The sequence below is a fragment of the Colletotrichum truncatum genome (assembly GCF_014235925.2).
Source record: "Colletotrichum truncatum strain CMES1059 chromosome Unknown Contig_0001, whole genome shotgun sequence".
NCBI lineage: Eukaryota > Fungi > Ascomycota > Sordariomycetes > Glomerellales > Glomerellaceae > Colletotrichum > Colletotrichum truncatum.
Genome location: NW_027222398.1, coordinates 8895352 through 8909831, shown reverse-complemented (window position 1 = coordinate 8909831; position 14480 = coordinate 8895352). Strand labels below are relative to the sequence as shown.

The 14480-nt window shown below is 51.8% G+C and overlaps 4 protein-coding genes across 4 annotated transcripts; all 4 read left to right on the top strand.

Annotated features, from left to right (window-relative positions):
• Window positions 1-148: 148 nt before the first annotated feature.
• Window positions 149-2128, top strand: CTRU02_202459 (ABC transporter; the record flags this gene model as incomplete). Its single annotated transcript, XM_036719874.1, has 1 exon — window positions 149-2128. The coding sequence occupies one exon, from the start codon at window positions 149-151 to the stop codon at window positions 2126-2128; it is 1980 nt and encodes a 659-aa protein (XP_036588576.1).
• Window positions 2129-3193: 1065 nt separating this feature from the next.
• CTRU02_202458 (chitin synthase 2) lies at window positions 3194-6933 on the top strand (the record flags this gene model as incomplete). Its single annotated transcript, XM_036719873.1, has 2 exons — window positions 3194-5639; window positions 5696-6933. The coding sequence occupies 2 exons, from the start codon at window positions 3194-3196 to the stop codon at window positions 6931-6933; spliced, it is 3684 nt and encodes a 1227-aa protein (XP_036588575.1).
• Window positions 6934-8525: 1592 nt separating this feature from the next.
• On the top strand, window positions 8526-10395 carry CTRU02_202457 (thiol-specific monooxygenase; the record flags this gene model as incomplete). Its single annotated transcript, XM_036719872.2, has 5 exons — window positions 8526-8580; window positions 8708-8795; window positions 8858-9019; window positions 9084-9381; window positions 9454-10395. 5 exons carry the CDS (start codon window positions 8526-8528, stop codon window positions 10393-10395), a joined length of 1545 nt encoding a protein of 514 aa, XP_036588574.2.
• A 3071-nt stretch (window positions 10396-13466) lies between these two features.
• On the top strand, window positions 13467-14066 carry CTRU02_202456 (reverse transcriptase domain protein; the record flags this gene model as incomplete). The annotated part of the gene is made up of 1 exon (XM_036719870.1): window positions 13467-14066. The coding sequence occupies one exon, from the start codon at window positions 13467-13469 to the stop codon at window positions 14064-14066; it is 600 nt and encodes a 199-aa protein (XP_036588572.1).
• Between the last annotated feature and the right edge of the window lie 414 nt (window positions 14067-14480).

Sequence of the window (14480 nt, the reverse complement as noted above, 5' to 3'; positions counted from 1 at the left end):
AACAGTCACTTTTGAATTACGATAACTGGGGTTTTTTCTTTTTGAACCTTTTTTTTCTTTTCTTCTCTCTTTCTGTTTTCTAGAAAAAACAGAGTTTAAAAAGGCCACCAATCGGTGGTCAATTGAAAAGCTCCAACATATTTCGACAATGAGGTTACCATCTCGTTCCTCTGCGCCGATCTTGCGCATCGCGAACGGCACTTTCTACCGCCGTCATCCGAACGTTCAATCGACGCACCCTAACCCCCCGCTGTTCAGTGAATTGAGCTTCGAACTGCCGTCGACGGCCCAAGGCCCCAAGAAGCACTGGTGCATTGTCGGCCCGTCTCTATCTGGCAAGACGACGCTGCTGCAGGTCATCAGGGGCCAGCACCTCGCCATCCCTCCTGCGTCGAGGTCGTACCCGTACCTCTCGAGCGAGGACGTTCCCCCGCGGCTGCGGACGGCGAGCAAGGCGATACAGTATGTTGGGTTTGACGGCGAGCAAGGGGCGGGGATCGGCGGACCGACTACGAGCGCGTACCTTGCCGCCAGGTACGAATCGAGGAGAGAAAATACGGATTACTCGCTACGGGACTTTTTGCTGGGGAACCTCGAGCAGAACACGCTTGAAAGGGAACTGAGACAAAAGGACGAGGGGGAGATACCCAAGGAGCTGTTGGAGAGGGTCGTGAAGGACCTTCGACTGGACCAGCTGCTCGACCTGCCCGTCGCCTTCTTGAGCAACGGCCAGGGGAGGAGGGCGCGCATCGCGAGGGCGCTGCTTACGACGCCCGAGGTGCTGCTCCTGGACGAGCCGTTCATGGGTCTTGATCCGCCTACTGTGGCGTCGTTGAGTCCCTTGCTACAGAGCTTGGCAGAGAAGCAGAGCCCTCGTCTGGTGCTCTCCGTCAGGCCGCAGGATCCTTTGCCTGACTGGATTACGCATTTGATTTACCTACGGAGCGACTGCCAGATAGGCTCTATGGGACCCAAAGATATCGTGTTGGAAGGGTTGAGGAAATATGTCAGAGGCGTGTGGAAGGGCGGTCTCGTGGAGGATGAGAAGTTGCCGGTGCATTCTCTAGTAGAGATGGGCAAGACTCTGACAGCAAAGGGCATCCAGGGCGACGGGCTTATGGAAGCCTCGGAGAAGGAGAAGCATGTTGCCGCTACGGCGACTACAGATGATGCTGCTGCTGCTGCTGCTGAAACGCCTGTTGGGGAGCCTCTTGTTGAGATGGATGGCTGTCAGGTCAGGTATGGTAGCAAGATTGCCCTCGGGAACTGGTCTCAAGATACGCCTTCTGGATCCAAGGATGGGCTGATTTGGACGGTACGCAGAGGACAGCGATGGGGAGTCTTTGGCCCGAACGGTTCGGGCAAGACTACCATCGTTTCTCTCCTCTGCTCCGATCACCCTCAGACGTACTCTTTGCCGATCAAGCTGTTTGGTAGAAGCAGACTGCCTGAGCCTGGCTCGGGCCAGAGGCCACTTACGTTCTGGGACATCCAGTCACGGATCGGTCACTCTAGTCCCGAGGTTCATCAGCACATGCCTCGTTCCCTGACAGTGCGGCAGGTTTTGGAGAATGCGTGGGCAGATACGTTCAAGGCGGTTCCCAAGCTCGACGATGAGGCAAGGGGCAAGGTCGAGGCATCTCTACGATGGTTCGCGCCGGAGTTGAACCCGGAATACCAAAACTCACCCAACAAGGGCGATGATCTGGCCTGGGCTGATTTCCACCTCTTCGGCGGCCTCTCTTTCAGTGCTCAACGTATCGCGTTGTTGCTGCGCGCCGCCATCAAGAACCCCGACGTGGTCGTCCTCGACGAAGCGTTCAGCGGCATGGACGACGCCGTTCGAGACAAGTGCATGCTCTTCCTAGCCAAGGGCGAGGAGAAGACGTACAGCGGCGAGCGGATTGTGGATAGCGAGATCGCCAAGGCGGGAAACGTGAGGGTCAAGGGCCTCACTGATCAGCAAGCGCTGATCTGCATCAGTCACATCAAGGAGGAGGTCCCGGATTGCGTGCGAGAGTGGATCTGCCTGCCCGAAGCGAACGAGGGTCTGCCGGCGAGGTTTGGACGGTTCGATGGGCCGTTGAGGACAGACGACAAGCGTTGGAGGGAGCTCTGGGGAGTATAAGGTGGGTTGATGATAAAATGGGGATCCTTTGAAGACACAGGCGGGCATTGTTTATCTTACATAGATGGAGTATGGGGGATGTATATCATGTGCAGCAAGCAGATCGATGTGCCTTGCATATCGCGCAAGACATAATGAGGAGGCCCCATGAGACTAGACGACGAATACCACCACATCAACAAAAAGAAAAGGCGCAAGCCCCGGGGGTGCCTGTTTGTTTCCCTTGCGCAAAGGCCAGGTTGTGCCCCAGGTGAGAGTGTTTGACAGGTACAGGCGGAGTCTTAGCAAAAGAAGAGGAGACGAGAACGCATCACTGATGGACACCGACATCTCAATCTGTTTACTCGTCGACCGTTTTGGGTAATGGGCCAAGGGAGACCAGCCCAGCACGTACTACGGAGTTTACGTAGTGCATCACTACAGCAGGGCGGTGGGCGCTAAGCAGCCGCTAAGCGGTTCCACTGAGAGACTCAGCCTCCCTACCAATCCAGGCCCTGTACTGTACTACGTAGCTACGGTACCTGTCCCGCTTTTTGCAGCCAGGACACCACACGACTCCCACGCCAACGGGGAGGCTGGTTACCCCGCCAACGCGATTTAACTCTCCGATCCGCCCTGTTGCCCCTCGACACTCACGGATGCGCTGGGCTTGTCACATAGGCACCCATTGACTGCCCACCCCCAGCTTTTTTTTCCTTCTTTGCAGGTTTCTTGCTGCTGCTGCTGCTTCTTAATACCTGTCTTCGATCCCACTTTACCAAAAAGCTAGTTGGATTTCTCGCACTGCTGAAATTGCCCATCCGGAGATTTCACCCAGCGAAAAACCTGGCGACCTTCACTTACACCCCAAAACTCATCGACGACTGAGTTTCTTCGATAAGTCTCAAGCCGATATCATATCCACCACTCCTCTCGGCTGGATTACACCAATTCCACTCAAGACCTCCATCGTGGCGCCGGACCCGTTGAGAGAATAAACGTCATTTCCCCCGGCCAAAGAAACATTTCGTCCTCATCTCTTGAGACATTCGCCCCAGTAACTGGCGGCGCAGACACACAGCCAGAATGGATCCGAATACGCCTTCGCGACCGCCTGACTACAGCCTCCCAGCCTACGATGATCGCGACGACGACACCCCGACCGGGCGTTCCAACAATCCCGCCGCCATCCGCCTCTTGACTTCAGTAGAGGAGCCTAATCACAGCCGCCCAGCGTATGTAGTTTCCAACCTTCACATCCAGACAGCTTCTTTCAGCAACAGCGCTTCACAAGTTTCTGCTGCTTCCACTTCTACATCTGATTCGTTTTCTTTGCGCGTTCCTTCGTCTCCTTCTCAACCGCAGCATCTCAAGACGCCCGAGTCGTCGTCTAGCCTCTTCCCGCGCCCGCTCTCGCTGCGCAGAAAGAAGTCGGGCGCAGCAGACCCGGTGATCTCGACTCCTGAACACCTGAAAGTATTGCGGCAGCAGGAGGAGGCGCTACCGTCGACCTCTTCGTCTCCAACGATTGTTCGCGTGCCAAGGGTGACCAGCGTGGATGCTGTTGACTCGAGTGATACTCAGCACATCTCTCCCAAGTCAGCACGCTCTACTACAGTTAAGCTGCAGAAAAGGAAGAAGTCTAGCTACATGAGAGACGCAGAGTTGCGGAGCAGTCTCCCGACTATACCAGAGGGTCTCTCGCCGCGGAGGAAGGAGTTTCATAAATCTTCTTGCTGCCCTGTTGCCCCCTTGTCAGACTCCAGTTCAAGCGGAAGCTCACACGCAGAAAATAGGCCCCGATCATCGAGACGTTCTTACGCATCGTCCATCATATCCGACCGCTCGTCTATCCGAGACCCGCCCAGCATGCCGCCGCCCGACTCGACCTACGTGCCGTTCCAGGGCCGCGACTACGCTCGCGAGTATGAACGTACTTACGAACAGGAGTATGACCACGATTACACGTACGATTTCCAGTCCGGCCGCGACTCCCCTACCAGGACATACAGTCCCTCTCGCCTTTCTTCAGAGTTCACCAGACCACCTCCAACTGGAATCTATGAGCCTGCCGACCTCAATGGCAGCCCTAGACCGGGAACCCCGTCGTCCAGATACGGCGGAAGCCCAAGGCGTCCCCTCCCTCCCGCACCGCTGTTCTCGGCTGGCGCAAACCGTAACTCGGCTGCCTTTGCTGATGATGCTACGGTCTCAATTCCTCTGCATGACGCCGATGACGTCTTCGGCCCGGAGACTGACATTAGCGAGAGCCATCTCATGAAGGAGTCATACCTCTCTCATGACCAAGTTACCCTTAGTGAGGAGGGGACCGAAACCGACATCAATGAGAAGGTTGAGCACTACGGTCCCGCTCCTGATGGAAAGCAGGAACGTAGAGGTGTGCGTGCACCGCAAATGTCGAGGAAGGAGGTCCAGCTTATCAACGGAGAGCTGGTTCTGGAGTGCAAGATCCCCACGATTCTCTACAGTTTCCTGCCGCGCCGCGACGAGGTCGAGTTCACTCATATGCGGTACACGGCTGTCACCTGCGACCCTGACGACTTTGTTGAACGTGGGTATAAACTGCGGCAGACCATTGGCAAGACCACCCGTGAGACTGAGCTGTTCATCTGCGTCACCATGTTCAACGAGAACGAGTTTGACTTCACGAGAACAATGTACGCCGTCATGAAGAATATTTCTCACTTCTGCTCGCGTTCCCGTTCGCGTACCTGGGGTGACCAGGGATGGCAAAAGATTGTCGTCTGCATCGTCTCCGACGGCAGAGAGAAAATTCACCCGCGTACGCTCGATGCGTTGGCTGCCATGGGCGTCTACCAGCATGGTATCGCCAAGAACTTTGTCAATCAGAAGGCCGTGCAGGCTCACGTGTACGAGTACACGACGCAGGTCTCGCTCGACTCGGACCTCAAGTTCAAGGGTGCCGAGAAGGGCATCGTCCCCTGCCAGATGATTTTCTGTCTCAAGGAGAAGAACCAGAGGAAGCTCAACTCCCACCGTTGGTTCTTCAACGCCTTTGGAAAGGCCCTCAACCCCAATGTTTGTATCTTGCTCGACGTGGGTACCAGGCCCGGTGGCAATTCGCTCTACCATCTCTGGAAGGCATTCGACAACGACTCCAACGTTGCCGGTGCTTGTGGTGAGATCAAGGCAATGAAGGGACGATTCGGATCGAACCTGCTGAATCCTCTCGTCGCGTCACAAAACTTTGAGTACAAGATGTCAAACATCCTGGACAAGCCCTTGGAATCGATCTTTGGCTACATTACTGTGTTACCTGGTGCGCTTAGTGCGTACCGTTACCACGCCCTGCAGAACGACGAGACTGGCCATGGCCCCCTCAGTCAGTACTTCAAGGGAGAGACGCTCCACGGCCAGCATGCAGACGTTTTCACGGCAAACATGTACCTTGCTGAGGATCGTATTCTTTGCTGGGAGCTGGTAGCCAAACGTGGAGAGAGCTGGGTGTTGAAGTACGTCAAGGGTTGTCACGGTGAGACGGATGTGCCAGGTAAGAGACCGTTTTCCCTCAATTGATTTGACGCCAGCTAATGAAAACACTTCTAGACACTGTTCCCGAGTTCATCTCGCAGAGACGTCGTTGGCTGAACGGCGCCTTCTTTGCTGCCGTCTACTCGCTGGTCCACTTCAAACAGATCTGGTCGACAGACCACACGATTGCGCGCAAAGTACTCCTCCACATTGAATTCGTCTACCAGTTCCTCCAGCTCATGTTCACCTACTTCTCCCTGGCAAACTTCTACCTCACCTTCTACTTCGTGGCGGGCGGTCTGGCCGACCCCACGGTCGATCCCTTTGGTCACAAAATTGGTCTCTACATCTTCACTTTCCTGCGGTACACCTGCGTGCTGCTCATTTGCACACAATTCATCTTGTCACTAGGTAATCGTCCGCAGGGCGCGAAGAAAATGTACCTGTTCAGTATGGTCGCTTATAGCATCATCATGATATACACGACCTTCGCCACCATCTTCATCGTCGTCCGGCAGTTTAAGGAAAAGGACAACCCCGAGATCCACATGGGCCAGAACGTCTTCACCAATCTCATTGTCTCCACGCTCTCGACCGTCGGCCTCTACTTCATCATGTCGTTCCTGTACCTCGATCCTTGGCACATGTTCACCAGTTCGGCGCAGTACTTCATGCTGCTCCCGGCCTACATCTGTACGCTCCAGGTCTACGCGTTCTGCAACACGCACGACGTCACATGGGGAACCAAGGGAGACAACGTCATCAAGACGGACCTGGGAGGTGCCATCGGAAAGGGAAACAGCGTCGAGCTGGAGATGCCTTCAGAGCAGCTCGACATCGACTCCGGGTATGATGAGGCGCTCCGCAACCTCCGTGACCGCGTCGAGGTCCCGCCCAACGCCATTTCCGAAGCGCAGATGCAGGAGGACTACTACAAGAGCGTGCGTACCTACATGGTGCTCTCGTGGCTCATCGCCAACGCCATCCTCGCCATGGCTGTGTCCGAGGCCTACAGCGAGCGCGGTATCGGCGAGAACTTTTACCTCGCCTTCATTCTCTGGGCCGTCGCCATTCTTGCCGTCTTCCGTGCGTTAGGCTCAGGCACATACGCCGTGCTCAACCTCGTCAGCATCATCGTCGAGGGCCAAGTGCGCATGAGTCTCAAGATGCCCAAGTGGATGGGCGGCTTCGGAGAAAAGGTCAGCGACAAAATGAGCAGCATGTCGAGCAGTATGGGGAGCAGTGTCGGCGGCAGCCGGCTTAGTGGAAGCCGTCTCAGTGGCAGCCGCTTCACCAACCCTTTCCGTCGCTGATCACCTACGTCTCCCTCGAAGCATAACGATGCGCGGATAACTCATATTAATCTTGCACCTTTGGCGTTTACGGTTTTCCTGTTTTATCCCCCCTCTCCTAGTTGAATCTTCCATAGAAGAAGAAAAAGGCTGCAAGGGAGGTAAGTTTTTTGTTACTCTGGGGCATTTTTTTTTTTTTTCCTTTTCGTGTTTCTACTCTACATTATTGATATCAGATGGGCTTTTTGTTGACGATGGATCCGAGATGGCATGACGTTTGTTTGTAATGAAATGTTGATGGGTTGAGCGACGATGATGGAAATGTGTTTTTTTGTTGTTGTTGCTGTTGTTGTTGCTGTTTTTGTATGAGGACCACGTCATGCGTTTTGTGTATATAGATGAGACCCCGATAAAACGAAGGGATGCCGTGGATGGATCATGTTGAGGCATTCCGCCTGAACCCGCAAACGTGCGAGCTTGGCTTGAGCTTGTGTGATGGGTTTTGGACGCAATTGATTGATATACCCCTGGACTTTTCTGTTTTTACCTGTGATGACTTATTTGGATAGTAGTGATGTGCTTGTTTTCTAAAGAACATTGGAGAGTTCGTCTTCATGTGGATTTGATATTAGGTGGCGGACTTACGAGAACCTTAGGCCAGCTAGTTTGTGTGTTGGTATCCGTAGATAGTGGCGGATTCGTTGCGCATTATAATCAAGTCAATAAGTTATTGTGTTAGGGTTAGTAGTGAGCCGGAAAAAAACTGTAGTACTAGCGATGAACGAACTCTATAAATCCATATTCAATGCAAGCCCGAAATTACACGGCTAGAAATGACTTGAATTCGCCCAGCAAGGCGTGGTACAATTTCCTATGCAACTACACCTGCCATTTCAGTCACTTTTACCTGTTGGTACTGGAAACTTTTGGAAACATGGCAAATCAAAATGACCGTTGACCCATTCAGTTGAGGCCAATATTACATAGTAGACCGTCTCAAGTCGAGGCCGAAATTGCCGGGCCGTCAGACGATCCCGGCCGGGCGGACGAATGAACCGGCCGCTTTCAAGCTCCGCGACAAAGGCCAATCGCGCCGGCTTTTGCCAAACGTGGAACCCCCGGCATATCCGCGAAACTCAGTCAACCTCCTAAACACCAACCGTCATCCTGAACTCAATTAAGCTCAACACGATTTGATGCAAATTGCCGGTTTTTTTCCTTTTCCCACAATGGACATCCTCCGAAACCTTCATAGTTCCAATTCTGCCCTTTTCCCCCGACCCCTCTGCCGGGCATCTTACCCATTTCTCACGTGATGCCATCGATGGTGAAATCACGTATGAGGATGGCGACAGATTGCGAATGCATCCGATCAACCCAGCTCCCCCTCTCCCGATACCCGGCAGATGACAAATGAGCAATGGCCTGACTCCCGCCTCGGCCTGAGTTCCATCTCCCTCGAGGGGGAGGAAATGTTTCTTCTTATTTAATTTACTCGCGACCCTTTAGATTACACATTTGCCTGCTAGAGACGTATATGACTTACGAAAGCGGTTTATGTTGCTTTATTTGATCTGAGCCTGTTTTTCAACGTTTGGAAGAAAAGGGACACTATGGGCGGCGAGCGGAAGATCAAGTCCGTGGCCATCATTGGCGCCGGCGCTGCAGGTAACTTATATCCCCTTATAGTGTCAAACCGCGAGGCTTGGCCACAGGATAGGTCGTCTGCGTACTTTCCACCCGCTTCAGAGTTTAAAAAGGAATGCTGACTTTGTTTTTTCTTTGTGTCTTGTAGGTGCCATTACAGCTGCTTCTTTCAAGGCGGAAGATTACTTTGAGAAGATCCGCGTGTTTGAGCGGAGAGAGTCCGCCGGTGGAACATGGTAATTGAAACCTTGAATCAGCCCTTTCAAATGTCAAAGACGGAATGACTGACATGAACCAGGATTTACGATCCTAACCCGGCCGAGCTTCCCCCGCTCCAGCCGGGAAGTTTGCCCCCGGCGCTTGACCCGGCACTGGAGATCCCGACCGAGCTGCCGCAGGTCAGGCCTCACAGCACCGAACAGGAGCGGTTTACACAGACGCCGATTTACCATTCTTTGACGTGAGCTGACCTTTTCATGACCATATAGCGAGGTTAAAAAAAAACATGCTTACAATTTAAACAGCACCAACGTCCCCGACGTCGCAATGTCCTTCTCGGACTCCAGATTCGCCTACGGCCCCTTCGCGCCGCACTGGATCCCGCGGCAGTACGTTGAAAACTACTTTTCGCAGCACAAGACGGATGACTTGCTCGTCCTCAATACCACCGTCGAGGACGTCACGAGGATCCCCGCCCCGGACAGGCCCGAACAGTGGCGGCTCACGCTGCGCAAGTTCGACCCCGCGCGAAACGTCGACGTGTGGTGGCAGGAGGTTTTTGATGCCGTCGTGTTTGCAAACGGGCATTACTCCGTCCCATACGTGAGTTCCATCTCTGTTTTACCCGGCTTGGTTGGTGTCGACGAGACTTGTGTTGCTAACAGAATTTTACAGGTTCCGCAAGTCAAGGGTCTGGAAGAGTATATCAGCAAATTCCCGGGCCGCGTGGTCCACTCCAAGACGTACCGCTCTCCGGAGAAGTACGCTGGGAAGAAGGTCGTTGTCATCGGCAACTCTGCCTCCGGGCACGACGTGACCGCTGAGCTGGTCGGCACGGCTGCTAACCCTGTTTACCAATCCCGCCGGTCCAAGTCCCGCTGGGACGGCGACGAGCCGCCAGCCGGGCAAGCATGGAAGCCTGTAATTAAAGAGTTCCTCCTCGACGGAAGGATAGTATTTGAGGACGGCACGTATCTTGACGACGTGGATTTCGTCATCTACTGCACGGGGTACAAGGCGTCGTATCCCTTCTGGAACAGCAAAGAGAACGGCGGCAGGCCGTTGTACGACTACAAGAAGGGCAAGCTGGAAAAGACCTTTTGGCACACCTTCTTCCAGGACTTCAAGACCCTGGGTATCGTGGGTATGCCGCGCGTTCTTACGTTCAGGAGCTTCGAGTACCAGGCCATTGCCCTTGCCAGACTCTTTTCAGGGAGGAATTCGGTTGCGCTACCCCCTGTGGAGGAGCAAGAGCGGTGGGAGAAGGAGAGGGAGGACACCGTCAGAAGAGAAGGACGCAAGTTCCATGATATTCCCTGGGAGACGGGCGAGACTCTCGAGTGGCTCACGGGCTTGTACCGGGTCGCGGGTCTGCCGACGCTCAGAGGCAAGGGGCGGGTTCCGCCTGTGCTTACGGAGGAGATGATTTGGGCTTTGGAGCATTTAAAGAAATACCCCGAGCCAGGTAACGGCGATGATGGTGGCGATGATGGCAAGAAGGAAAAGAGCGAACAAAGAAGGGCAGAGGAGGATCACCATGAACCTGTTGATGAGGGGGCGAGAGGACAATGGTCCCTGCCACACCGTCCTAAGAAGGACCTGTTGAGTTTTATTTGAGGTTCCGATGTAACGGAAATAGCCTGTTATATGGCAGATACGGAACTGCTTGTAGATCTAGCCCTGTTATTGGATACGACTACCACATACAGCTTTTACAGTGCTCTACTGTACGGCCGCGAGACTCTGGAACTTACTGTTGGTGGCGTACAAAGTGGCCGGAACGAACAGTGATCGGTTGTCGCCAGGAAAATTGTTCATGGCTGATTTATCACTGACGAGGCTTCGACGCAATTTTAATGATGCACCTTTTATCTAACATTGAACATCTAAATGGAGTGAGCAGCCTAAACCGTGATGACCGCCTTCTTATATGCCTTTCCGAGTATCTACGCTGCCACCCTAGTTGAGAAAACTTGTGTTAGTGTAAAGTTTGTAGGCAAGAATTAACCTTTGGTCAATATAAAACATCTCTATGGCAACTGTTTATATAAGCAACGTCAAAATTTGCTTCATTGCTAAGGCTATCGTGAGAAGACACTTCTTGGACTGGTAATTGTGCCGTCACGAGTTGATTAACAAGAACGGCAAGAACGAACAGGATGTGGAATTGCATGTTGACTCTTAAAAGATCAGAGGGCGCTTTAGTAAAAGCAGCAACTTGCAATGGCTCAGGAGAAAACTTGCTCATGGCATACGATTCGCTCGATGTAAACTTTTCAAGCTATTGTAACCTTGACTGTCTGCTGACCAACGGCTGAACCACGAATATGCGAAGTGCAGAATCTTGCTGCCCCGTTCCAAGCCCCTACCTATGTCTAATACGAGAGCATAAACTGGATGGCTAATGATTTGAACTTAACAACCACGAAGCCGCCGCAAACTGTTGTTATCGTGAAGTGCGGTTTAAATTCCGCATCGCATAATTATACGTACACCTTTTACAGTTAAAAAGCAGAAGAACTATAGTGATAATTGATTATCCTGAGAGTGACAGTGTTAGGCCACGTTCCTTGGCTTCAAGAAAAGGGTTCGTTTCAGTTGTACAAGTCCATTTGGTCAGGAGATCATACAGTGGCTTGAGTTTCGTATTTGTTTTTAATTTGGGTATTCTCGATAAAGTATCAAAACCAACTCATTCCTCGCTGATGCTTGAGGTTACATAGTTCAAACATGAACTATAAACATATATCTTGACCACCATACTGTGAGCTGCTTCCATGCGAACCTGACAATGAAGACATGTAATCGTAATTTATTTAGATGCATGCATCACCGAACGCGGTGTTCGTACAGGTGCCTTTCTCGGTTACTCTTCCAGCACCCTGTACAGGAATCCATCGTCAGCAGAGAGTTCGCAGGTGAGTGGAAAATGTGAATACGGACGTCTACATCACAAGTCTCTGTGCAAGCAGCACCGCGGTTTCCTGGGCCGCATTCAGGAGCTTCCACGCAGTTCGACTTGCCAGGTGATTGGCGTGGATCAAGCTCCTGGACCGGGTTCGCAACTGGCGCCGCAACCGGTGCCGGTGCAGGTTTCGCGAGTGCCTGGCTAGCTAGTAGAGTAGTGAGGATGAAGAGAATGGAAGTCTGCATTTTGGTTCTTGTTGTACTCGGACACTAGGGTGGACAGGAGAGAATGGAGTCGGTGTGTATGTTCGTGGTGTCTTGCGAGAAGTTTCCGTTAGAAATGTTTTTGAAAAATGCAATAATATGGAACGCGTTCGAATGCCCTCATATATAAGTGTGAATATGTGGATTTTGAGCAGCTTAGCATTTGGCTGCCCACCGATGCCGACAAACTGCAGGCTGTTGCATGATTGTCAACAGGGCTGTGTCTAGGCTATTCCGCAATAAGTCTCCGACTTCTCCTGCTGCAAATATAGGGAGAGCCTACGGCAGTCCGCAGGGCGCACTGGGTCAAAATTCAAGGTAGTGATAGGAACACCCCATAAGCGTAAACATATGTAATCTCGCGTAAAACGATTTTTGTTTTTGTACATTTCTAGGTGGGTATTTGCCCTTTTAGGAAATAAGGGTTTACTACATAGAACCACAGCCCCCTACGAGGCTCTACAATAATCCGTCGGAGGTTAGATCTTCCGGTTCCGGTTGATTAGGTGCATAGTCTATGCGCGCAAATCGATAAATAAATAGGAATTTAGTAAGGCTTAGAACTTCTTCCTTTTCCCTACGCTAAGCAGAGTTTAGGTATATAACCCCTACTATATAGAAATTTATAACGCTTTCTATACTGTTTTATAGAGATTTAGTTTTTATCCTTTGTTATACTTCTATTTTCTTTTATCTTCTTTATTTTTGATTTTTTTTCTAATTTTTTAAGCTTTTATATATTTCTATAACTTATAATTATTTACTAACTATTAGCTTTTATATAGATTTATATATCCCCGGGCGCTAGGCGTCGCCCCCGTTATATTATATATAGTTTTCTAGCAAAGCTTTATAATATCTTATAACATCCTATAACATCCTTACAATCCCGAACGATACTCGATATTACTTTATATTACTATATATTATGGCTGTTACGACCCGACAGTTAACAGACCACTGACGACGACCCCGCAGGGGCTCAGCGGTTATAGGGACGGCCGTCAGCCGTTACGTCGTAACAACCCCCACGGAACGGAAGAACTAGGATACAGGTCACGTGACGATAAGCAGGACCGACGGACGATAAGCGGTCCTGGGACAGGACCGACGGTGCCAAGGGCGGTCCATGGCGATGGACCGACGTCCTGGGTGTCGGTCCCCCAGGATCAGGAAGTGTTCAGCATGGAACCAGACTTGTATATAGTTGGGACTCGAGTCCTCTCGAGTCCTACCTTTCCTAGTTCTTCAGCAATCAACTTTGTAATTACCCTAACCGGTACTTTCAGCTATACCTAAGTGACGACTACTCTACGACTCTTGTTGAGGCCTTGACTGATCACCAAGACCTTTGAAGATCTACGATCTATTCGACCAGGACCACGGAACGACTGTTACTACTCTCAATCCCTGGCTTACTGTTAACACAAACCCACTGTCAGTTAGCTGGCCGTAACACTTTGATTGCTCCTGTTCAGTAAGTCACCTTTTAAGAACTACTAAACAGTATAGACAAGATGTCTTCTCGCGCTTCTGCCAAATCACCCACTCCAGGATCCTCATCCTCTTCGCGCAACCAGCCTCAGAGCCTCGCGCAGGAGCCCGCCAACACTGAGGACTTCGACATGCCGGACCTCAAGTACGACTCCGATGGAGATAGCTCTTTCACCAAGGAAAGCTACGATAAGCTCCGACGCATAATCCAGAAACAAGAAGCCGAGACAAAAGACATACAGAAAATCGTCAACGAAAACCGACAAGCAATAGAAAACCTCAACGAGCAACTCCAGCACGCTGGACAGGCCTACAAGAAGCTGGAAGAAGACATCAAGGGGGACGCCAACCTCCGGAAGATCCAGGAACTCCAGGGGGAAATCACCACCCTCCGGGCCGCCGCCAACATCGTCACCACGCCCGTCCACGGAGGACGACAAAAGCTTAAGCTCAGTACGCCTGTCACCTACGACGGAACCCCCGGGACCCTCAAAGGATTCCTGATTCAGGTCAAAAACTACCAGAACTTTCACCACGGAGATTTCACCAACGAGACCGAAAAAGTAGTACACGCAGCCACCTACCTCCGAGGAAAGGCCCTCAAGTGGTTTGAACCAATCTAGGAAGAGTACCTAAAATGCGAGACCCTCGACGAGTGCACTACCGAGACCCGCGACATCTACGCCAATTTTAAAGGATTCGAGGACGCGCTCAGGTCACTCTTCCAAGACCCCGACGAAAAGCGACAAGCCGAACGAGATCTGGCATAACTTAAGCAGACTAAGTCCGCCAAAGACTATTCCGCCAATTTCCGACAACTTAGCGTTCAACTCGACCTCACCGAGGAAACCAAGATCTTCATGTTCTATCAAGGACTAAAAGACGAAGTCAAGGACGAGATCATCAAGATTGATCGACCTGACGACTTTCTCCAGTACGCCGAACTCGCCATCAAAATCGACAACCGGCTTTTCGAACGACGAAAGGAAAGAGGCGAAAAACGACAAAACCCTAACTCAGGACGCAAGTACCAGTGG